The 25,037-nt window shown below is 43.3% G+C and overlaps 1 protein-coding gene across 1 annotated transcript; it reads right to left on the bottom strand.

The window, feature by feature from the left end:
* Nucleotides 1-3,921: 3,921 nt before the first annotated feature.
* LOC309392820 (vomeronasal type-2 receptor 26-like) lies at nucleotides 3,922-23,159 on the bottom strand (the record flags this gene model as incomplete). The annotated part of the gene is made up of 7 exons (XM_081954294.1): nucleotides 23,131-23,159; nucleotides 21,656-21,917; nucleotides 20,823-21,111; nucleotides 10,455-11,249; nucleotides 6,573-6,785; nucleotides 5,800-5,926; nucleotides 3,922-4,832 (listed from the first exon to the last, which is right to left on the bottom strand). Exons 2-7 carry the CDS (start codon nucleotides 21,880-21,882, stop codon nucleotides 3,922-3,924), a joined length of 2,562 nt encoding a protein of 853 aa, XP_081810420.1. The 5' UTR covers nucleotides 21,883-21,917; nucleotides 23,131-23,159.
* Between the last annotated feature and the right edge of the window lie 1,878 nt (nucleotides 23,160-25,037).

The following is a 25,037-nucleotide window of genomic DNA, read 5'->3' as shown; positions in this document are numbered from 1 at the left end:
CCTCACACCGGCAAACAGCAAAGCAATTGACAGCTGACAGCTCTTTTATACTTGAGCTGTCAGGCGTTTACCCAATCAGATGGTTGGATTCTCCCGCCGGCAGGCTGCTCGCGTCTTAGCCAATCAGGAGCCAGCAATGCAAGTCTATGGCAGGGAAGTTCAACACATAACAGGATGGCTCCTCTCTCTCTCTCCCCCCCCCCTCTCTCTGTGTATGGCCCCCTCCTCTTCCTTGCGTCCAGCTAAGGTTACAAGAACGCTGGAATCGCCCAGAGGTTTGTCGGGAGGAGCAGATTGGAGCCCTCAGAAACACCCCCCCAGGTGACCTTCTTTCCATTGGGGGTGCCGCGAGGAACCTCGGTCAGCCGGCCGAGGCCAGTCCTCACCTTCCGCCTCGCCTGGACGCTGGGAAGGTCTGGATGGGGAGGAACCGGCTCTACCTTAACCTCACACAAGGGAGCTTTCAGCCCACCTGCATCTCACGTGGGCTCAGCTTTTCCATCAGAGGAAACTTCTTCTCCAGATGTTGCTGTCCATAAATGGGGGAATGAAGAAGAGCCATGCTGGGTCAATCATTCTCCCCCCACACACACAACTTCCAAATAAACAGTGGGGTCCAGGAGCGGAGGGGCCTTGGATTTTCAGTGGGGGGGATGCCCTTCTGCTACCCCTCCACGGGCTTCTCAGGAAGCAGCTCAAGGACCAGCGCCCCGGGTGGGACAAAGGTCAGTGAAGTGACTATGGAGGGAGGGGAAGAAAGTCGGGGCACCCTTTCCAATCATTGGAGGGGGGGGGGAGAATTGAGAGTTCAAATCTGCAGCTGATGAAAAGCTCCAGGCAACCCCGCGGAAATTTCTTTACACACTTTATTTTGTATTTACTTTTTAATTATTATTTTACTGTGAAGTACATACCAAAATAAAAACAACCCCAAACTGAACTAAAAAAAGAATTATATGAGGGATGAAGATTTCCCTCCCCAGCTGAGAGCCGGTCAAACATGGCATTTCACATCACCCCAGCATTCTCAGAGAGATCATCAGGCAACCAGGCTGGTTCTTGGTTCCCACAGCTTCCTCCTGAACCCCCCCCTCTCCCTCCCTCCCTCTCTCTCGTTTAGCTGTAGGAACAAGTGCCTGCATTATTTTTTAAAGTTGTCTCATTCAGTAGCTGTTGCTGAACAGCAAATTCCTCTGAAGGACTTTCACAGAATTATTTTCTTTAGCAAAACTTATTGAGCTGAAAGGGAGCTCCAAGAATTCCAGTCATTCAACAATTTCCCATTTTGAAATATATAGAAATGATTTTCTTTGATTCCTGCATACTATCTAAATAGAAAGAATATCTCCTTTCACTGCATCTGGAGGGCTCTTGAAGGGCTCCCGCAAGGCGGATGAAGGTGGACCTGGCCCAGATCTTGCCCTCCGTAGTTTGGGGGGGGCGAAGGCGGCCTGGGCTTTCCCCATCAACCCCCCCCCCCCAACTTCCACACACACAGAAGATCCGGGTATTGGGGGTGGGATCTGAGGGGCCTCAGTGGAGCCCTTGACAGAGGGAGAAAGGGGACTTTTCAGTCGGGGGGGGGTAGTGCCTCCCCCGCTGCCCCTCCCTTCGGCCTTCTGGGCAGGCAGCTGCCAGGCAGGAGGATCACCGCAGTAGAAGTGCTGGGACAGAGGAAGAGCAGGGAAGGACTAAGGGGGGCGAGAGGGAGAAACAAAGACCCCTTTAGCTGGATGCAGATTAAAAGAGGGAGGAGATTCTCACACACGAAAAGTTCACTTCCCTGCCACCCTCTCCCGCCCCCCTTCCAAGGGCATCCAATGTTGGAGCCGCTGCTCCTGGCCTCTCCTGCCCCGGGAGTGGAGCCGGGCGCCGTTTCTCCCCGCCCGCCCCCTGCAACCGGCGGTGCCCGATCCACTCCTCCCACGCTGCCCCCTCCACAGCGACCGCCCGCCTGCCTTGCACAGTCTGCGGTGGGGAGGTGCCGAGAGAGGCACGTCCTGTAGCCTCCTGGGGTCCCCCGTGGGCTTCTCCGGCTCTCAGGTCCGGAGACCACCCCCGATCCCAGCAGATCCTCCAGCCGCTCTCCTGGGTGGGGGCGCAGGAGTCTCTGGAGCCGGAGCCCCGATGTGGCCTGGGAGGGAAGAAGCGCAGGGAGCCCCTACCCGCCATCCCCGCAGCCCTCCTCCCCCCCCCCCCCCCCGGGGAGGAAGCCTGTCCGATCCCTCGACCACCCTTGGCGCTCCGACCAGCTCCCTGGCAAGGCTCCCGGCCAGCCCCAAAGAGGCTTCTGCGGGGACGAGGCGGCGGGAGGGCAGGGGGCTCAGGCAGACTGCCAGCAGGGGTGGCACTGCCCGACCGGGGCGCGAGGAAGCGGGGCAGGGCAGGGGCTTGAGTAACAGCTGGGCAAGGAGTGCCTGCTGGGGTGGGGATCAAAGCCAGCTGAGGGACTTTCTGCCAATCCGGGAGTTTTAAAATAATTCAAAATAAAAGCCAAATGACTGGGCCAAACATCAGGAGACACTTGAGTTCCAGCCCTCCAGTACTTTTTGATGGGGGGTGGGGGGTGGGCTTGAAACTTGGAAATATTTTCTCAGATTAATGTTGGATAACAGAATTGGGGATTCCTAGAGTGTGAGATGGCTGCGTGTGCAATGTTTTGTGGTGGGATGGAGGAAAGTGAAATTGTGGGGAAATGCCTGTTCCACGTTGAGCAAAACCATAAGTCTCTGCCTTCTTCTGCTTGTGGGAGAACCAGAGGGCTCTGTGGGGTCACTGAATCTGAGACTGATCTTGGTCTGCTCCATCAGAGCTTCTCTTATCTCTTTAAAATAGAATTTTCAGAGGGATTCTATTCCCGATTAGGAGCCATTCAGAAACCTAAACATTGATTCCCAATTGATCTGCAATCTCTGTGGTTGGAGAGCAGAAGAGCTTCCATGGATGCCTCTTCCTTGAAACCTCAAAGTCCTTCCTCTCTTATTCTCCCCCTTCTTGGACCTGGATGAATATTATGCAGCATTGAAGGTTTGTGACCTGGTCAATGATGCGGCTGCCTTTAGACAGGATCCCTCCAACCTCCTCCTGGGGAGAGTCTCAAGGCCCCCTTTCTCTGGGCATCTTCTCCAGCCCTTCACAGACAAGACAAGCTTGGAAGAGGAGCAGAGAAAATGCTTTAGGTCGAAATTGTAGAGTGGAAAATTAAAGGATCTGAAAACTGCTATTTTAATTCTCTGGTTGATGAAAGAGAAAATATACAGTGAAAATTTCTTTACACATTTTATTTTTTATTGAATTTATTATTATCATTTTGCTGTGAAATACATATTTTTAAAAAAACAATTCCAAACTGAAATCACAGACAGCTGTTCTGCTGAACACTTTCTGCAAAGGAGGTTTTATCAGGAAATCAAGAAAGAATTCTATAAGAGGGATGAAGATTTCCCTCACCAGCTGAGAGCCAGTCAAACATGGCATTTCACATCATTCTGGCATTCTCAGGGAGAGGATCAGGCAACCAGGGCTGGTGCTTGGTTCCCACCACTTCCTCCTGACCTCTTTTACTGATCTCTCTCTCTCGATCTCTCTCTCTCTCTCTCTCTCTCTCTCTCTCTCTCTCTCTCTCTCTCACACACACACACACACACAAACACTTTTAGCTGTAGGAACAAGTGCCAGAATTATTTTTTAAAGGTGTCACATTCAGTACCTGTTGCTGAAGAGCAAATTCCTCTGAATGACTTTTAGCAAGGTTTATTGAGCTGAAACAGAAGAGAGCTAGAAGAATTCAATAATTTCCCATTTTGAAACATATAAATATTATTTTCTTTGACTCCTGCATACTATCAAAATGGAAAGAATATCTCCTTTCCAATAAAATAAACTTTAACAAACGTTCCAATATCACAATGTTGTTATATCTCATGTTTTTCCATTTATTCTGGCCGTAAGCTGCTCCTTTGTGTTCAGGTCTGGCCTCAGAAGGATAATGTAGCACTTGGGGATGAAGATGCAGACCAGCAGACCAGCACTGGAGGCCAGGATGGAGAACACCTGAACAGCCACCATGTATTTCCCTTTGGTGCTCAGGTAGGTGGGCACAAAGGTCACCCAGACACTGCAGAAGACCAGCATGCTGAAGGTGATCAGCTTGGCTTCGTTGAAGGCCCCAGGCAGATTCCTGGCCAGGAAAGCCACCATGAAGCAGATGGCAGCCAGGAAGCCCATGTAGCTGAGGGTGACGTAGAACATGACAACAGCCCCTTCGTTGCATTGCAGGATGATCTCTCCATGCTGGGAGTGGAGGTCAGAGTCAGGGAAGGGGGGAGAAGCTCCCAGCCAGATGGAGCAAATGATAACTTGGACAGAAGAAGAAGAAAGGATGATGGAATTTGCCAAGCTCTTCCCCAACCATCTCTTCACTCGGTTTCCTGGTTTTGTGGCCAGGAAAGCCAGCACCACCGTGATGGTTTTGGCCAAGAGAGAAGAAACAGCAACAGAGAAGATGATGCTAAAAACCGTTTGTCGGAGAAGGCAGGTGGCTTTGCTTGGTTGACCAATGAAGAGAGAAGGAGACAAGAAGCAAAGCAGGAGGGAGACCAGGAGGATGTAGGAGAGATCCCGGTTGTTGGCTTTGACAATGGGAGTTTCTCCGTATTTAATGAAGATAATTAAAACAAGGACTGTAGTTAGGAACAAGAGCAGGGCAAAAGAGACCAGGATGATGCCCAGATGTTCTTCATAAGACAGGAAGGTTACAACTTTGGGGAAACATTGGACTCTGTCCTCATTTGGATATTTGTCATCTGGACACTTGGTGCATTTTTTTGCATCTGAGAAACCAAAAATCAATTTTCTTTAATATTTCATTCCTTTTATTTTTCATTAAAAATAGCATAAGAAGGGTGTAATTTTTTTAAAAGTAGCTAGGTATATGAAGTTGAGGAAAGTGTTAGGGTGCTAATTATATCTGGTGTAATGTGTAATGTAATTCAAAGGAAGCTACATTATTACAGGTTAATAATGAATCATATAATCTTTTTATACAAATATTTAGAGTCCTGCCACATGGCAATTAATATCCTGGACTTAGAGGATACCAACAGTATCTTTTAACATCTGGAAGCTATATGGAATTCAGGAGAAATTTCCTAACAGTGACAACAATTAACCAGTGGAACAGCTGGCCTCCAGAAGTTGTGGGTGCTTCAACATTGAATGTTTTTAAGAAGAGACCTGACAGTCACTTGTCTGAAATGGTATCGGCTTGAGCAGGGGGTAGCACTAGAAGACCTCCAAGGTCCTTTACAGCTCTACTCTGATTGATTGATTGATTGATCTACATGACTGGCAGCATATGTGTGCAATGACTTGCCCCCATAACTATCCACAGCACCACATTATGGACCAGTGACGCCTTTTCAGTGATCCTCAAGAGGAGGATCCAATATACAGTGAATTGCAAGGTCTTTCAGAAGGTGGACCTAAAACAATTCATCAAGTTTCAAAGAACTCAGATCTTCCTAGAAAGGTGAACTTAGCAGCACATATCCAGACTAGAAAGCAGGAGAGATGTTTCCTCTGCTATTAGTAAAGCTTGCCTAGTCTGCCACCCCCTCCTCCCATCTCCTCCCAGCCCCTCCTTCAAAGACTTTTTGATTTACTTCCTGTTAGATAAGAAATTATACATGTTAAAAATTAAAAAAAGGTGAGCTTGTGTCTTTTAACTTGCACTTTCATGAAAATGTTCTGGATGGATCCAGTTCCACAAAGCCTCCCATTTTCCTCAGGGTGACCCACCTTCCTGAGTGGAGAAGGTCCCCTCCGGACAAGGAACGCAGTCATAGCAGCAAACTGGCTCTCCTTCTCGAGCCCTCTTGACAAATCCAGGATGACAATTTTCCGCACAGTTGGACTGAGGCAGGGACTGAGCAGAAAAACAAGAAATGCCAAAGAAAATGTGTTAGTAGTCAACATTCATGGAAAATAGAGATAGACACTGACATTAGCCAAATAGCCTCTGGTCTTCATGTAAGTAAATATGAAATACCTGACTACTACTAAGAAGATGCAGGAGGTATAACTAACTACTGGCAGATTCAGTTCCTCCCTTTTGCTTTTGGCATTTAACATTACAATAAAGTACTTTTCTACTTAATAAAGTCAGTTCCTCCCTTTTGCTTTTGGCATTTAACATTACAATAAAGTACTTTTCTACTTAATAAAGTCAGCAGAGATGGAATTGAAAAAATATTTACATATGATGATATATTCATATTAAAACTGAGAATAACATTTATTGTAACAGATTTCAGAAATTTCTATTCCATTCGATTTTTCAATAAAGAATAAAACTGTGATGAAGAAAGAAATCTCTGACCAGTAAGATCTTGAAGGATTTCCATAAAACATGGCAAAGCCCCTCCACTTAGGTCCCGTCTGTTAAAGAACTTCCATTAGATGACACCAACTGGCATGGAAGGCCAACCACCCTGGAGTCTATAGGCTTTGCCCACTTGAAATGGGACCTCAGGCTTTGGAAAACAGAGAAAAAACACCAAAATTTATCCCACCTTATTGAGCAACTTTAGCCGTGAAAGGGCATCTTCTTTGACAGAAATTCTCTGTCTTTTAAAATACGCGAGAATCTCTTCCACAACATCTTTCTTGGGGAGAACCAAGAAGCCCCAAATGCCTAGATCGGCTCTTATCTCTCCATTTTGGTCCAAGTATAGTTCAAACTGGGAAATATTCCAAAATTCATTCTTCTCCAGAAAGGGATGAAACTAGAATGGGAACATCCAGGAATTTGAAAAGCAGAAAACTTTGTTTCTTATCCCACATTGAATCTTTCTTCTACAATTGTCTAACCTCCACATATGGCTAAATAGGATACAAATACTGCCATTATCTTCATAAGTGAATGAAAAAAGTTTGAAAAAAGTTTGTCAATCATTTAGTGACAAAATATAAAGAAAATATAATCGACACAATTGGTCAATTATAGGGAACATTCTAGAGCAAATGGCAAATAAATGAACAGACAAAAAAAGATGATGCATAAACTCTTTGAAAACAACAGGTTTCCCAGAAAGCATGGGTTGATCAAGAAGAAAGTTGTCAGGCTAATCTTCTCCCTGGTCATCCTGATGGAAAACATCTCTAAATGTCCTAATTCTACTTGATTGTAATACGACATTAAAAAAAAATTTTTGCAGATCTGAAAGAACAAATCTCCCACCAGCTCTTTTCTCAGTCTGAAAAGTTAGTGAGGATCCTGAGTTTCTTTCTCTCCCATTATGCAGCTGCAGGATTCTCCCCTCTTATCTGATCCTTCCCTAGGCAGCCTCTCTTCCCCTCATCCCAAAAATCATTCTCACACATCGTTATACTTCCTAAATAGATTATGGGAACTCTGGTGATAGAACTGGATTTCAGTAAAGGACTCAGAAATAATTTTGGGAGAGGATTAGAAACCTGAGGGGTGGATGGTATGATAACTAAATGGATAAAAACTGTCTTCAAAATGATACTCAAATAATATTTTACCCTTTTTAATCTTTCTTTTGAAACCTAAAAGTGATGAATACAAATTTGCCTTTGGTCATCAATTATTCTATGTTGTCATTAATACGGTAATTAATAGGATCTTAGAGTAAGCTAATTTGATGTGATTTAAAGAATATAAAGTCTTTCAACTTAGAAGCCTTATTTGAAACTTCATTTTAAAAGTTTGATAAAACAACAACGATTTTAAATCAACTTAAAGGCGATAATCAGAAGCAAGCAATAATTGTTGAATCGGATGGATTGGATGGATGGACTGGAACTTAACTTGCTGCTGGCATCCCTGAAGGAGGAATCTGGTTTGAAGGGAGGCTGCTTGGAGATGGCTGGAGAGGCCATGGACCCTAAAGACTCAAAGTGGACAGAACGGATGACTGATGAAATGGATTCTTTCAAGAAGATTGAGGGAAATTGGGGAATGGACTTGTCATATTTAACTGGAAAACAAGTCTTAAGAGCTGTTGTTTTTCCATTTACAGGAGGTCCTATAACTTTGGGGAATGGAAAGCAGTTGTTGGGAAAGATCCTAATTAAACATTTAAGGAAATGTATTTTTATTATAAGAATCAAACAAAGATATTTAACCCTGGACAGATTATGAATGGATCAGAGGTAATGATTGTGTTGGTCTGTGGTAGAAATTTTCTGTGAGTTAAATAGCAAGTAACAGACAATTTTGAAGTTTTGAAATTTAACTTTATTGTTGGATTGCCTGTTAACTATGTTTTTTATATACAGCAGATAGATGACAAGTCCAGTAGATATATAATTTATAATTGTGGGCCTATTTTGCAAGTGGGAGAAACTATTATTGCTGTATTGTATTCAATTGGGGAGACAATATGCATGTCTTTGTCAGTTTTTAATCTTTTATCTAGTTTTGTCCACTGAATAGTCCACTGAAGCCCCTTGTAATAAAAAAAAACTTCCATGGTTGAACTCATGAGGTTTTTTTTACAAGGGACTTCACTGGACAAATGGGCGAGGAACAAAGCAAGGTAAGAGGTGTGCCTTGCTTCCCCCCCCCCCCCGAAGGGGCGGCAGGGAAGGGAACCAGGTAGGCTGCCTTTACCATTGGGGCAAGGTGGGCAGTGTTGGGCCGCGAGGCGCGCCTCTTACCTTTCCAGGTCCGTTGCAGTCCTCGCCATTGTGTCCAGGGAAGCCCTGGTAAAAAAAAAAAAACCCCTCTCGCGAGTTCAAGAGGTTTGATTGAACTCGTGAGAAGGTTTTGTTCTTTTTACCAGCCGCTTCCCTGAGCACAATGGCAAGGAACGCGATGGAGCTGGAAAGCTAAAAGGTGCACCTCGCTTCTCACCTGCCCCAGAAAATAATAAGCCCTCCCCCTATAATAAGCACAAGGCCATTTTTCATGGGGCAAAAGAAAATAAGACCCTGTCTTATTTTTGGGGAAACACGGTAGCTAGGTAGGTAGAGGGAGAGAAAGAGAGAGAAATACAGTAGGTAGGTAGAGAGAGAGAGAGAGTAGTTAGGTAGGGAGGTAGATAAAGGGATAGATAGAGAGAGAAGTAGAGAGAGAGAGATTGATAGAGAAATACAGTAGGTAGGTAGAGGAATAGAGAAAGAGAAATAAAAAGAGATAGAGGGAGAAATACAGTAGGGAGGGAGGGAGAGAGAGTAGGTAGATAGGTAGATATTTCCAGGTGTATTTATCCATGTGCTGGAGAAGGAAATCGCTGACAATCTGCAGCACCTAAGACTTTGTTTCTGCTGGCACAGCACTTGATCAATGTAATTCTCATCAACCAGTTAAAGAGCTTTCCAAGAGGGGGAAAAAGTTTTTGTACTCTGCAAACCTCCCCAAAACAGCCCATTTTGGTGAAAATGCCCCCCCATTTTAAAAAGTCATAAATAGCCTTGGGGGGGGGGAGGTCTTGCAGAGTGCTCCTGATGGGGGGGGGGGGCAAAAATGAGCAAAAAATGGCCCGTTTTTCGCAAAAACAAGTCCATTTTTTTTGTCGACCATATTGCATGCATAGCCCTATGGAGGCTTATAGAGTGTTGCTGGGGGTTGGGGGGGCATAAATGGTCCATTTTTTGCTCATTACTGTCCTCTCCAGCCCCCAGGAGCTCTCTAAAAGCCTCCATAAGGGTATGCACGGCCATTATGATGAAATGGGCGGGGCTTCGGGAGGCAAAAAATGCTGTATTCGATGTATAAGACGCACCCAGATTTTCAGTCTCTTTTTTGAGGGAAAAAGGTGCATCTTATATTCTGAAAAATACGGTAACTGTTGTGCTGTTGTTGCTCTAGCCCCACCTAGTGGCCGTGGGCAGATAAGCCTAACTATAAGGTCTAAAGCCAAGCTCCATTTTCTGTCAGCCTTTGGAGAAGACGGAAGAAGCCGTTGTGACTGAGACCCCTGGTCATCCGGAGACGGCCTCCGTCCCTCACACGGAGCATCGCTGGAGAGGTTCCAGCTGCTTTTTTGCTGGCTGTTAGTTAATGCTGCCTATCTCGTCTTTCTATTTGATTTCCACCATTTGCATCTCCTCAGTTTCACCTGCCCTCTTCTCCCAATAAAGCATTCAGATCCACGCCAGGCTCCCTTTCATTGGAGGAGAACAGGGGGGCTTAACTGCCTGTCCAGCTGCAGACAGACCCACGTGCAATGGGGACGGAAGATAGATGGAATTCCACCAGGCTAATCACAAACCCACAAATACAGGAATTTATTTTAAAAAGAAAACAGCATTTTCCAATTAGCAGTGCTAAATATAAAAATGCCATGGTATCTACTCTTTGGAACCATTAATTCCCTTAGTATTTGAATTGGCAACAGATCTGTTGAGATGGTTCCCCTCCTTCTCCTCTGGATTCCTCCTCCAAAGGATCTAAGATTAATGGATCCATATTGGGACCCCCATACCTGCCATGGCTGCAGCCTTGGAGACCCCAAGATCTTTTCTCCCTCCTTCCTTCTCCTCCTCGATCTGGAGGAATAGGCAGCATTCATGGCCTGGGCCAGAGTCTTCGTGAGACAGTAATCGTGATAGTTATTTGGGGCCCTTTTTCTGTCCCTTTTCTCCTGGGTCTCCAGTGGGGCTTTCTGGGTGCATCTTCTGCGGCCTTTGACAGAAAAGACATTCTTTGAAAGAGAACAATGAAAATAATGATCTTGAAACTGTACTTCCACAAAGAAAAAGGGTTCAAATGCAGAATCTTTTGGCCTTTCTTTCAACATATAACCAAAGCCCCAAATACTATGGATGTATTTGAGAAGTCTGTGCTTGTTTATTCTATACTCTGCAAAATTTGTGAGGATCCAGACTTTCCCCTCAATGGGTTCTGGCAGACGCATAAATGTTAAATGGAAAGGAAGAATTCTGGCCCAAATGAAATCAAATTCCATGAAGTGAACAAAGACGTTGACTTGTCTCCACTTAGAGAGGGAATCCCTGAGGTATGCAGTATATCCAGTTTTTGAGAACAGTTGTGATATAACCACACAAATTCCATTCCTGACAAGCACAGGAGTAAAAGTCCTCATGAAATTCTCTCCCTTTTCTGTGTCTGAAGCAAAGAGGCCAATCAGGGTCCATCTGAAGTGGAGGAGTAGCTGGACAATTGCTGGGTACTGGAATCCTTCTTTGGGGACCATCTGGTGGAAAAAGGGGAATCGGCTTTTATCACTCAGAGCCTCTGAAGCTGTTAAATAATTGATCTGAAAAAAGCAATCGAAAGGATTAGAGCCGTGATGGGGAACCTGTGGCAAGCAGAGCATCCTCTCCCGACCCGCCCGCCACCCCAGCCCAGCTCCACTAGAATCCACATGCAGGCACACCTCCTGCCGGCCAGCTGGTTTTGGGGCCTTTGTGGAGGGCCAAGGGGGAGATTCGTGAGTGTGCACTGGGGGTGGCGCTCACATTGCACAGGAAACTTCGGTGGGCTGGAAGTGAGTGTGAATGGCCTGCCCCCCCCCCCCCTGCCGTGGTTCCTGGCTCAGTTGGAGGCTTCCTTCAGCCTTCAAACAGTTGCAGTGTTTGGGGGGGGGGGTTGCTTCCAGGTTGATGCAGGAGGCTTTCCAGGACCAAAATGGGGCATGGAAAACGCAGGGTTCCCCCCCCCCCCCCCGTTATTCCCGAATTGTGAGCTCTTAGGAAAGTATCCTCTCCATGTGGGTCGCTAACAGTGGTGGGTTTCAAAAACTTTTAGAACCTCTTCTGTAGGTGTGGCCTGCTTTGTGGGAGTGGCTTTCCAGCCATGTGACCGGGAGGGAGTGGCCAAGACGATGTCAGCATTCCCAGTCAAGATAGAGGTATGAAATTCCACAGAAAAGAAAGAGGCATCCATACATCTGAATTTAACTTCAACGCAGTGGCAACAACTTAAATTCATTCAGTAATAATGTCTGTTAGGGCTATGCACTGTTTTTGAATATATAGGAATGTAAAGCCCACAGCATCTATTTGGTACTTTTTAAAGGGTCAATATTAAAGGTTGTGGGGAAAATGACATTGTCATAGGTCTATACTACAGGCCACCCAACCAAGCAGAGGAAGTAGATGAACTTTTTGCTACTCAGCTAACTAAGGTATGTAGGAAGCACACCACAATAGTAATTGGAGATTTTAACTACCCTGACATCAACTGGGAAACAAACTCTGCACCAAGTGGAAGATCCAACAGGTTCCTAACAAACCTAGCAGACAACTTTGTTTCCCAAAAGGATAGAGAAGGGAACAAGGGGATCAGCCATATTGGACTTAATTCTCACTAACAGAGAGGAAATGATAGAAGGTGTTGAAACCATAGGAACCCTGGGGGCAAGTGACCATGCAATATTGGAATTCAACATTATCCAAACACAAGTAGTAGAACAAAGCCAAACTAGAGTCTTGGACTTTAAGAAAGCTAATTTCAATAAACTTAGAGAGAGCTTGGGAAAAATTCCATGGATGAGAATCCTCAAGGGGAAAACAACTGAAGAAGCTTGGGAAATTTTGAAAAATGAGATTACAAAAGCCCAGTCTAGCACAATACCAATGAAGAAGAAAAATAACAGCTCCCAAAAGAAACCAGCATGGCTGCATAAAGAACTATCTGACAAACTGAAAGACAAAAAAGATAAGTATAAAAAGTGGAAGGAGGGGGACATAACTAAGGCAGAATATCAGCAAATAGCCCGAGCCTGTAAAGATGAAGTGAGGAAAGCTAAGGCTCACAATGAAGAAAGGCTTGCCACAAAAGTAAAAATTAACAAAAAAAGCTTCTTCCAACATAAGGAAACAATTGGTCCATTGCTAGGAGAAAGTGGCAAGAAGGTGACAAGCAACAGGGAGAAAGCAGAACTATTTAACTCATGTTTTGCATCTGTCTTTACACAAAGGGATAAAACAGTCCAACCTATCAAAAGCAGCACCACAATAATCAGATTAGGAACACAAATTGAAATAGGGAAGAAAATGGTAAGTGAGCACCTGTCTACCCTAGATGAGTTCAAATCACCAGGACCAGATTGATTACACCCCAGAGTTCTGAAGGAACTAGCAGACGAGATCTCAGAACCACTGAATTATATCTTTTAGAGATCCTGGAACACCGGGGAACTACCAGAGGACTGGAAAAGAGCTGATGTGGTTCCCATCTTCGAAAAAGGGGAAAAAATAGATCCAGGAAACTACAGACCTATCAGCCTGACTTCAATACCAGGAAAGATTCTGGAAAAAATAATCAAGCAACGAATTTGCGAACACCTAGAAGCAAACAAAGTAATAGCCAAAAGTCAACATGGATTTGTCAAAAACAGATCATGCCAGACTAATCTTATTACATACTTTGATAATGTGAAAAAAATAGTGGACCAGAGGAATGTCGTTGATATAGTTTACTTGGACTTCAGTAAGGCTTTTGATAAGGTAGGCCATAACCTACTACTAGATAAAGTAGAAGAATGTGGGTTAGACAGCATCACCACCAGATGGATACGTAACTGGCTGACCAACCGCACTCAACGTGTAGTCCTCAATGGAATTGCATCTACATGGAGGGGGGTATGCAATGGAGTACCCCAAGGCTCTGTTTTTAGGCCCATTACTCTTCAACATCTTCATCAATGATTTGGATGAGGGAATAAATGGGGAACTCATCAGATTTGCAGATGACACCAAGATGAATAGCCAACACTCCAGAAGATAGGCTTAAGATACAGAAGGATCTTGACAAACTTGAACATTGGGCACTATCTAATAAAATGAAATTCAATGGTGAAAAGAGTAAGGTTCTACATTTAGGCAACAAAAACGAAATGCACAGGTACAGTATAGGTGGTACCTTGCTCAACAGTAGTAACTGTGAGAGGGATCTTGGAGTTCTAGTGGACAACCATTTAAATATGAGCCAGCAGTGTGCAGCAGCTGCCAAAAAAGCCAACACAGTTCTAGGCTGCATCAACAGAGGGATAGAATCAAGATCACGTGAAGGGTAAATACCACTTTATAATGCCTTGGTATTGGTAAGGCCACACTTGGAATACTGCATTCAGTTCTGGTCGCCAAGATGTAAAAAAGATGTGGAGACTCTAGAAAGAGTGCAGAGAAGAGCAACAAAGATGATTAGGGGACTGGAGACTAAAACATATGAAGAACGGTTGCAGGAACTGGGTATGTCTAGCTTAAGAGAAAGAAGGACTAGGGGAGACATGATAGCAGTGTTCCAATATCTCAGGGGTTGCCACAAAGAAGAGGGAGTCAAACTATTCTCCAAGGCACCTGAGGGTAGAACAAGAAGCAATGGGTGGAAACTAATCAAGGAGAGAAGCAACTTAGAACTGAGGAGAAACTTCCTGACAGTTAGAACAATTAATCAGTGGAACAGCTTGCCTCCAGAAGTTGTGAATGCCGCAACACTGGAAGTCTTTAAGAAGATGTTGGATAGCCATCTGTCTGAAACAGTATAGGGTTTCCTGCCTAGGCAGGGGGTTGGACTAGAAGGCCTCCAAGGTCGCTTCTAACTCTACTATTGTATTGTATTGTATTGTAAAGCAGCGGCACCTTTTTCCTGGATTCATGAAGTATCTACTTTAAAGAGTTGTGGGTGGGTACTATATTTACACTCTTGCATTCTCTTCAGCACTTTGTTTGGAACAAGATCCAAAGTACCATGCAGTCCTAGCATTTGTACTAAAGGTAGGCAAGTTATTTTACAGTAAGGTGACCAACTTTTTTACAATGAAAAGGAGGACAAAACACATTCTATTGTCCAAAATGCTAAGGTGACCAACTTTTTTACAATGAAAAGGAGGACAAATAAATTGGAAAAAATATATCGTAAATTAAAAAAAAATTTATTCATTGCAACAATAATACACTAAAATATGATATATGCATAATAAAAACATTTTAAACATTTTATATTGTAATTATGCTTACATGCCTGTTATTATTTAAATGAGTACTTTTCCATTGAATTAATATTTTTTGTCAATGTATCATCTTCTAACAATATATTGGAAATATCTGAACAAGAAATATCCTTCATATTGAATTTTACGGCAAGTGCTGCAGCTAGAGTATTAACATTCAATCTCGATTTCTCACTTGTCGAAAAATCATTGGCAATTGAAAAAAACTATTTCAACTGCTGCATTAGTTCCAGGGCAGCACAATGTAAATTGAACAAGTATAAATAAATGTTACATGGAATATGTTCATTTTTGAAATGGCTGAAAAATATCCACCCATCTTTTATCAATTTCAACATGTTGATTTTCCCATTGTATTAATTTTTCAGAATTTAAATATACATTCAGTCTTCTAATTTCTTCAAAGAGACAATTGTTGTCTATTTTAATGTCTAGCATTTCTTTAGATAAAAATTCAACACAAGATTCAATATCTGTTCAATATACTTGCGATGAAGTTAAAAAAAAAACACCATTAAAAACTGTTTAATAAAACGTGAATTGTACTTACCTCTGTATAATTGAATATTCACTGAGAAAGAAATAATTACCGTGAGTCATTCAACTGCTGATGTGCTGTGAGTCTACTGTGTGTGTATGTGTCGTGTTGTGTTTTGGTAAGAAGTAAACAAAGCCACTTGCATGCGGCACTCTCTCTCAAGGTCTCCCGTGCGGAGCGCATGGGTCTCATAATCGCGTCTTATACTGCACTATACCGAGTTTTGACGAATTGTCATGTCAAATACAAATACGTCACATAACACGCAACAGATTAGTCTTCAAATATCGAAAAGGAGGACATGTAGGAGGACACTTTTCGAGGGAGGACAGAACTTACAAAAGAAGGACTGTCCTCCCTAAAGGAGGACGGTTGGTCACCTTATTTACAGGGCTCTGAGCTCTCCTCCAGATCTGGTCAATGAAGCAGATGTTCCAAAGTACTCCCACAACTTTCCAATGCTTTGAAATCCCACCAAATGATTTATGCAGGCCTATTTCATCCTTTACTCTAAATGGCAATCAGGGTGGTTTTACAGATGGTTCACAGGTGGTCTATTTCCCAAGTACTTAAAGGGCCAAGAACTGCCTTTCCTAGATTGCAGCTTTAACTTCCTTGAATGTTAACACACCTTCAGGCCATTCAAATATAGACTAGCTCTGATCCTCGAACCATATCACATGCTTTATATGTTAATATCATATTCAATGTAATCATTACTGCTAAAAAAAACCAGGCAGTAGTTTGAGTTGTTTGTAACAAAACATGGGCAATAAACAAGAAGTTGATTCACCACCACCACCCCTATTTTACCTTGTTTCTGTCTTATCTAATATTTTCCTGCAATTGTTCCATAATCCAGACTACTAAAAAGAGTTCTACATAATTAGCCTTTTAAAATAAGCTTGATGTCCAACAGATTTCCTACTTATTAATATGAACAGGTTCTGGCCTGTTGCTTAAAAAATAAATTCATCCCACAATCTACAGGAAAATGCAGTCTGTAAGTATAATTTCTTTTATGCTACTACTAACACCACTGCACATAAGCACCATACAAAAGGCTAGTAAGATTATTTGCAGAACAGTGTGCTCTCTCACACTTGCCATTGCTGTTTAAACCACTTTGTAGAGTATAATATACAATATATTGTGTATGTAGAGGGGAAACTACTTGGATTGGCCACCCTCTTAAGACCTTGGGCTTGGAATTATGTGCACCAGAAACAATACCTATTTGTTTCAGAGTATTTTCAGATTGAAAGGCTGTCATGTGCTGAACTACCTGTTGTTTGTTTTGTGTACAAAAAAAAATAAAGTACAATCGGTGCAACTGTTAACTCTTTATACTGTATATAATTTCTGAAAATGTAAAAGAGAGAAAACATAGGACTCCCCAGTCTGTCCCAACCGCATTTCAGCTTCTGCAACTTCACCCTCAAAATCCATGACCAATAAGATTGCTTCCTGTTTCTGAAGGCGATGGATGCTGGGCGTCCGCTGTTCTCCTCCGGTGTGCTCCTTTTAGGAGCACAGGTGGTCTCGGAGGGACCAACTGCCGTAGGGCGGCTTGCTGGAACCCCCGGAATCGGCGGCAACCATGGGGGGTTTCCAGCCTCGCCTCAGGAGCCGGGGAGCGAGGGGGGGTGCATAGCGCAGCAATTGGTTGCCTGCACCTTCGCTGAATGGATTCCGGAAGAAAGCAATTGATAAAAAGTAGCGGCTGAAGTGCTGGAGGTGAGAAGTTCGCTCCAATCTCTTTAACCCTCTTTAATTGATGAGCAGCAGCCCTTTGTAAATTGTGGATTCAATCCAATTGAAGTTGGAAGATTGGAGGGGGGGTTCTTTCACCCCCCTCGGGTAAAGCGGCATTTGGACTATCTCTCAATCTTGGAATGGAGAGAGAGAGCAAAAGTTGAATTAGTCACTTGCACTAACTATGTGAGAAAGATTTATATCACAACTGCAAGAGGTGATGGCTGAGCTGTTTTAAAAACTTTATGGAAACTTTTGATGTTTTGCTCCCTGGTTCACTGTGAAAGGGGGAGCCAAGATGGCCTGCTTCCATCTTCTTCTTTGCACTTATAAATGAAATTTGCCTTTTGAAACTACCTTTGAAGAAATCCTGGCTTTATATTACTACTCCCCCCTGAAGGACTTCTGGAGCTCCTCCTGTTATGTGGTCTTTCTGGGTTTGGATTATTATTACTTAGCTCTGTTCTTAAATGCTAAAGCTGTTGCACATAAAAAACAGAGGAGCTCTGGTCAACTACCAGAGCCATCATTTTGACAGTTTTGCTGTCCTGTAGTCTGTCCCCATGAAATGCAAGCATGGAATAAACTGAGCCTGGTTTGTCCTCAGTCTTTTCAGTGGCCACAAACTACTAGCAAAAGTGGCACAAGGCAAGGAATGTTTCCCCATTTGCATTGTAGCATCCGAGAAGGGACAGAAAAGACCAAGAAAAATAGAAAGAGGGGAAGAGAGCAAGGAAGCAAAAAGAAGGAAAGAGGGGAAGGAAGAATGAAGAGGGAAGGAAAAAGAAGGGAAGGAAGGAGATTATAATGAGAGAGAGTATGTAAAGTAAATCCTGCCTTAGCACTTGATCACCAACAGCCCTGCTGCCTTTTACCATCCTCTTGTCCCCTCCTCCTGACCTCTCCTGGTGGTCTCCCATCCTATCACTGAGGATGCCTTGGTTACAAAGCTAGGTCTCGTAAGGAGAGGGAGTGGGCCTCCCTCTGACCCACATACTTTGCCCTCTTGCACACACCATGGGCAAACAAGGAAAGTGAGCATAGCAGCAGTGGGAGCTGGTCATGCCCACCATGGCCTCCAAAGTCAACCACAATGGGTCCCTCATTGAAATTGAGTTTGACACCCCTGGACTAATTGAGTTTGACATCCCTGAGTGCTACATGTGTTGTTTTCAAACTTAAAAAAATATGAGTCAAGGTTAGAAAAATTATCAGTGTGCATTCAACAGCAAAAGTCACATTAAGCAAAAGCCTGCCAAATGCAAACGTTTTTTACCTTTCAATAAAAAGGTGTTTGTATCTTTAAAAGTGCTGTTAATGTGGGCTAGGGTTAGGGTTAGGGTTAGCTGGGCTGGCACACACAGCCTTGCCTGTTGCTATTCCGGGTTTCTTATGTGCATGTGTGCATGCCGATCAGCTGGTCTTTGTGCACATGGCAGTGCCAGAAACTGGAAGAGCTGGTCTTCCGGTTTGCGTGTGCTCATGCATGCCAGCCAGCTGATCATCGCGTGTGTGCCAGAAACCAGAAGAGGAGCTGCCTGGTGCACATATATGCACTGACATGCACACTGGGCAATTCCTCTTCCAGATCGCATCCCTAACAAGTTCACTCGGTACCGAAAAGGTTTGCCATCAATGCACTATTCCAAGGGTGGTTTTACCAAAGCATTAGAAAGCGGTAAAAATACTTCACATAATTTTGATGTGCTCCTTCTGATGCAGCCTAGGATTGCAATGGCTTTTTTTTGGCTGCTGCCACACATTGCTGGCTCACATTTGAGAGATTGTCCACTAAAAATCCAAGATCCCTCTCACAGTTACTGCTATTGAACCAGGTTTCACTTAATCTGTACCTGTACATTTGGTATTTCTAGCCTCAGTGTAAGACTTTACTTTTCTCTACATTGAGTTTCCTTGTGTTAGATGGGCCCAGGGTTCAAGTCTATCTAGATCCATCTGGATCTTGAGCCTATCTTCTGGGATGTTGGCTATTCCTGCCAGTTTAGTGTCATCTGTAAATGTGATGAGTTCCCCATCTATCCCTCATCCAAATCCTTCATGAAGATATTGAAGAGTACTGGGCCTAAAATGGAACACTGGGATTCCCCACTGCTTGTTTCCCTCCATGTAGATGTAGTTCAGTTGAGGACCACAGGCTGAGTCCATCTGGCGTGATGCTGTCTATACCACATATTTTTAGCTTACCAAGAAGTAGATGGTGATTTACTTTGTCAAAGCCTTTTAAAATCCAAGTATACTACATGCACTGCATTTCTCTTGTCCGCTAATTTAGTAATTTTTGTCAAGAAATGAAATAACATTTATTTATTATCTGTTTTTGGATCCTTCTTAAATCCTGGTAAGTCATTCACATCTATACTGAATAACAAGGGTTCAAATATGCATCTTTCCCCTCCCCCTTGGTAAGCGTAGATCCTTCTTCTCATGGCTCCATTGAGCCCAAACCTCTCTCTCAAACAAGGGCTTGGATCAGGGCAACAGTCTGAGCTCCATTTTGAGGGCAATCCATTGTCTCCTTGTTTCTCTGTTTATTGAGTCAAATGCTGCACTAACATCTAGAAAGCATGCAAACCTTGTTTTTCCTCACTAACATAGATTAGTTATTTCAAGACAAATTTGTTGCCAATGTTAGATTATTAACTTATGCATTATTTCTTATACAATCTATATAGCATTCGTCAGAGTTTTGGCAGTATGACTAGTAGTATGTGATAAACCCAGGAACAATAACACAGCACACAGGGCCTTAAGACAATTAACAGTGGTTTATCTACAAACGATATACAGACATATACAAGCAGGAGATAAATTCCCTTTCCATTCACTACAGACACAAGGAGAGAACTGAATACAGGCTGAGAGAGAGAAACACCCTCTAATGACCACCTATATATAGACTCCTCTTAAAACAGTAAATGACTTGTGTGGACCCCACCAGAGTCTTAAAGAGGAGATACCACAGCTGCAATGAATCAGCCTCGTTGCATCAGCCACATTGCATTAGCTTACTGATTACAGCTTACAACTTTACATCAGCTGGTAGCTATTAAATCCTCAGTAACTTGACACATTTAACTCTACCTAAAACCTTCTGGTTCTTCTGCAAGGAATGCATTTTTCTTAAGTTTAACTAAGAGGATCATCGCATAAATTTTAGCCACAATATCTTCTATTCCATTTGGCCTATAATTGCTAGACTCCTTTTTATTCCACATTTTAGATAGATAAAATGCTACTATTGCCAACTTCAATCCGACTGGATAGGAAAGGCATTATTGTATATGTGAAAATGAAGATGCCAATAGAGACCCCAACAATCAGGGATATTTTTTGATCAGTTAAATAGTTGGTAGAATGTCTTCTCCAGGGAATGTATTACTTGTACTTCAGGCCTTTTATGATTAATCTCAACATGAACATAATGTGGTAAAATATTGACATTTTTGCTTATATGGAGAAAAGCAGCTCTTGGATTCCATGGAGAAGACATGATTGCATCTATTGCTCACCCCTCACCCCTCACCACACCCTTTACAAGATGGAGAAACACACACACAAACCTGTGGGACTTTGTAGGTGCCTCCTAATGTTGACATCTGGATGGAGATGCTCCTTCTAGCTCCATCAAGGAGAGCCAGAAGGTTCTCCTTCCTTCCACAGCCGTAGTTGGGGACATTGACTTCTCCAGTGGAGAGAATGTCCAGCAAGGCATCTGAAGTGCGGAAAGTGCTCATATAGTTGTCATGGATGTTGTAGCCAAATGTGAGATTGTGCAGGAGCTGGAAATTCTTGTTGACCGTTTGTATGTTGAGAATGAATAGTAGGCCATATTCAAAACCATAAACATCCCTATTGTAAAAAAAAGTTATTATAATCAACAGTAACAATAAATACTTTAATATATATATATATATATATATATATATATATATATATATATATATATATATATATATATATATATATATATATATATATATATATATATATATATATATATATATATATATATATATATCCTCCAGAAGCCTACTGAGCTGTAAGCCAACATTGATCCAAAACCAATGATTAGTTATACAAATATGGAATTTGGCTGAGGTTGGCAACTACAACTGGTCCACTACTTTAAATAAAATTCATTATTCAAGTGATAAAATAAGGATTGAACTGAGAGAGGAAAATAATCTGCAGCCCTTTCAGCTTTTCTTCAGACCCATTTTTGGATTTGAGTCTCTTTCACAAAATCAGACAAAAGAGAGAAGCCATGGAAATCAAAACCATTCAGGAAATTAAACATAACCCCCAATATAGGAATAAATGAAAAATTAAAAACAGAAAAGAACGAGAGTGTTAGAATGAATGGAGTGCAATTCCATCACCCTGAATGACTTACGGATCATGGAAAATCAATTGAACAGAAGGAGCTACGTTGAAAAGCAACTTTATATACAATCTTTCCTCTCCACTGATGACTAAACTGATGAGATGATCTCCTGGCCTATAAAAGCTCCATGGATTGTTTCTATCCTGGTTCTCCGAACTCAGCGGGCATTTCATTCTCAGTTTCCCAGAGATTGAATTGGACACCAGCAGCATCAGAAGCTGAAGCAGGAGGTCCATAATTCATGGCATGAATCAATGAATCCTTTCTTTTTCTAAAGAATAATTTGAAGAATTCAAAGGACTCTCACAAGGTGGAATATGATCCAGTGTCTTTCCTGATTGAAATACAGAGAAACACTCAGCTTCACCTGGAAAGGAGAGAGACATACATTCAAGAGCACAGACCCTGCCTGTCCCCAAACTCCATATTTCTCTGCCCAAAGTCTCCCCTGGAGGATTCGGCCAAAGAGCAGAGCTGAAACTTTTATCATAATTCTCCCTCTCAGGAGGGATCCCTGGATAATTCAACCAGTTCTTGGACTCAAAGGTTGTTGGGAAATTCTCTGGAGGGAAATGAAAGGGAAATAATCCCCATGTGATTCATAATAACAGGGGCAGAGATGGAATTAAACTGGTCACCAAAAAATTGAGAGGTTTGGTGTCTCTATGTTTGAAACTGGCCCCAGAGGGAATACACAGCATTTGTGGTGAAGAAATAATAAATCTGAGATTTGTTAGCGTAAAGATAAAACTCCGGGGTCCAGTTAATGCCAGAGTATGTCACAGATCTGAAATAGCTGCCAGCTGAGTTGGAACCAAAATTTACTTTGTTTTGAAAGTTAATGCTCAATAGCATCACACAAAAAGGCTGATGCAATAGTGTGGCCAGTTTCTAAGAACAAAATCAACTTTATTGAAAAAGTAGTTCCCAGAACTTTGCAGAGTTAAAAAAAAATCACATCCAAACATAAACAGGGAGAGGGAGAAGTTAGAGAAAGCCAAGTGAAAAGAGATGGAGAAATCAAGGCTGGCTCTCACCCCATTGAAGGAAGGGAGGGAGGGGAGCTCAGGACCCTCATGTTGTAAATGGAAAGCTGATCTGCAAAATTCAACTTCCATCTTCAGAGACCTGGGAATGCAGAAGCTCATATCCCATGTTCCCTTGCCACCCTTTCCCATGCAGAGGCCAGCCAAGGGGGCTCTTGCAGGGATGCCAGACAGGACTCTGCCTGGCTGAGTGGGGAGCCCCTCTTGGGGAGAGGAAGCTGGGGAACCTTGTGTTGGGGAAGGGAAGCAAATCTGCAAAATCCCCCTCCAGGTTCCATCTTCTGAGTCCTGGGAAGGTGGGAGAACATCTCCCATGTTGCATTGCCACCCCTTTCCATGCATGGGGCACTCGGGAAAGCAAAGCCCAGACCCACAGAGAAAGTCCAGGATGGCCAGGAAGGAGGAGGGGATCTGAAGCATTCCTGAGAAGAGACTAACCTGGTTTATGGGTCCCAGGGTTGAATCTTGGGGGGATGCAGCACCCACGGTTTCTCCAGGTTCTCTTGGGCTCCTGGTCTTTTCAGGAGAAGCTCCTGGTCTTTTCAGGAGAGGCTCCTGTGAGGGAGAAGCCATGCAGGGCTGGGTCTTACAAGGGGGTTTCCAGTGTTGCCCGGGAGGAAAAGGTGGACAGCCTCACCCTGGAGGGGACCGTCCGTGGCTCTGAGAAGGATAGGGATCTCCGTGGCCCCTCCAGAGTCCCCAGTTGAAGAGACCCTCTTCATTGCAGCCTTTTCTGGGGAAGGAGCTTAAGCCCCCCTCCCTCTGCAATTCTGGGAGGTTTTGCCTCTTCCTCATCCTCCCAAAAACTTTGGATTTTGCTCTTTATTCCCCCCCCCCCTGCACACACACACTTTGGCTTGGCTTCTTCAGCCTCTTCTCCATCAGGCTAAGGGCAGGGAAGCTCCCAGGCAACCGTGTCCCCCCTCCCCTCATGTGATTGACTACAGGGTTGTCATGGCAAAGGGGGTGGGCCAGGAATAGAGGCAGCCACTAAAGAGAGAGGTGTGGGGGGGGGATTTTTGTCTTCCCTGAGAACTGGAGGATTTGAATGTGAAATCTGCTTTCTTTTAGGAAACCCTTTATATTATTATGGAAAAGTAAAAAGTTGAGGTTCGATTTTAATGCCTTATTTTACTGCAAGAGAGGAAGTCAGAAGTCAACGCTTTTTTTCTCTTCTCCCTCCTCCCTCATTTCTCTTTCCCCTTCTTCCCTCTCCCGTTTCTTCCCATTTGCTTTTTGTATTTTATTCTATAATTAATAAAATGTTTTAAAGAGAGAGAAAAAGAACTGGGGGATTTGAATGCGAAATCTGATTTCTTCAGTTCAGATCAGAAGGAGGGAAAGGTCAGAGGAAATGAAGGAATATTTTAAAATATATTTTGAAAAACAAAGGAAAACTTAGACTTTGACAGAAGAAAAATCAAAAGTGAACACCAAAACAAAAGAGAGAGAGAGAGAGAGAAATTATCAAATTGTGTAGAAAAAAGTTGTTTAGCTCTCTAGAGTTTGATCCATGAGATATATAGCAATTAAAAGCAAAGAATGATAAAAGTCAGCCTTAAGCAAATCAATTGGAGATGCCGAGCAGAAAGATTGGAAGATGAAATTGGGAAATTGGACATTAAAGAAAATAGTGTCGCCAAGCAGCTTCTGGAAAATAACTAAAATAGTTATAGGGTTAATGTTACTTTCTGCCTGGTTGAAAGAATTTAGAATTTCTCTTTATTTTAATTTTAAAAATGTGTAAGCTTTCCTATTTGTAAAATAAAAATCTCACCCCAGCCATTGAAGGGAGAGACAAAAATCCCAAATCAAATTCAAGTTTCTAGTGCTTTGTGAATATGGAGTTTGGGTCAATTTGGTCTTTGGTGGTTCAAGTATATACATCATATACAGTATATATGACCCTTCCTGATGCCCCTTAAAGGCCCCATTGAGGAGCTTCTGTGAGGCCACAGTCTCTGTCTGAGAGTCAGTTGTGGCTGGGGAGGCTTGAAGAGGGTTTGTGGTCCCTTCCATCCCAATTCACAGCCATTCTGGCCCTGCTTTGAGCTCTGCTGACCGATGGCTGGAGGCGTCCAGGAACTGAGGGGGAATTGGGCTTTGTGGAATGAGTGTCACCCTCTGTGTGGAAGAACGGAGACTCACCCAGAGACTCTGTCCAAACTCTCTTTTTCCTATTGTCTGAAGGGCGGAATTCAGCTGATCCTAGGCAGGGAGGGAAGTGGATGATGGACTCTGCTTGGGGAAGGAACCTTTCCCAAAGAAACAGAGAGACCCGCTGTGTCCCAGGGCTGGGAGGGGGTCTGGGGTCCTCACTGGTGCCTCCACAGGAAGCGAAAAAA

The sequence above is a fragment of the Natrix helvetica genome (genome assembly GCF_964273705.1).
Source record: "Natrix helvetica genome assembly, chromosome: 5".
NCBI classification, from domain to species: domain Eukaryota; kingdom Metazoa; phylum Chordata; class Lepidosauria; order Squamata; family Natricidae; genus Natrix; species Natrix helvetica.
Note: the sequence above shows the minus strand (reverse complement) of the source record. Positions and strands in the feature narration are given on the sequence as shown.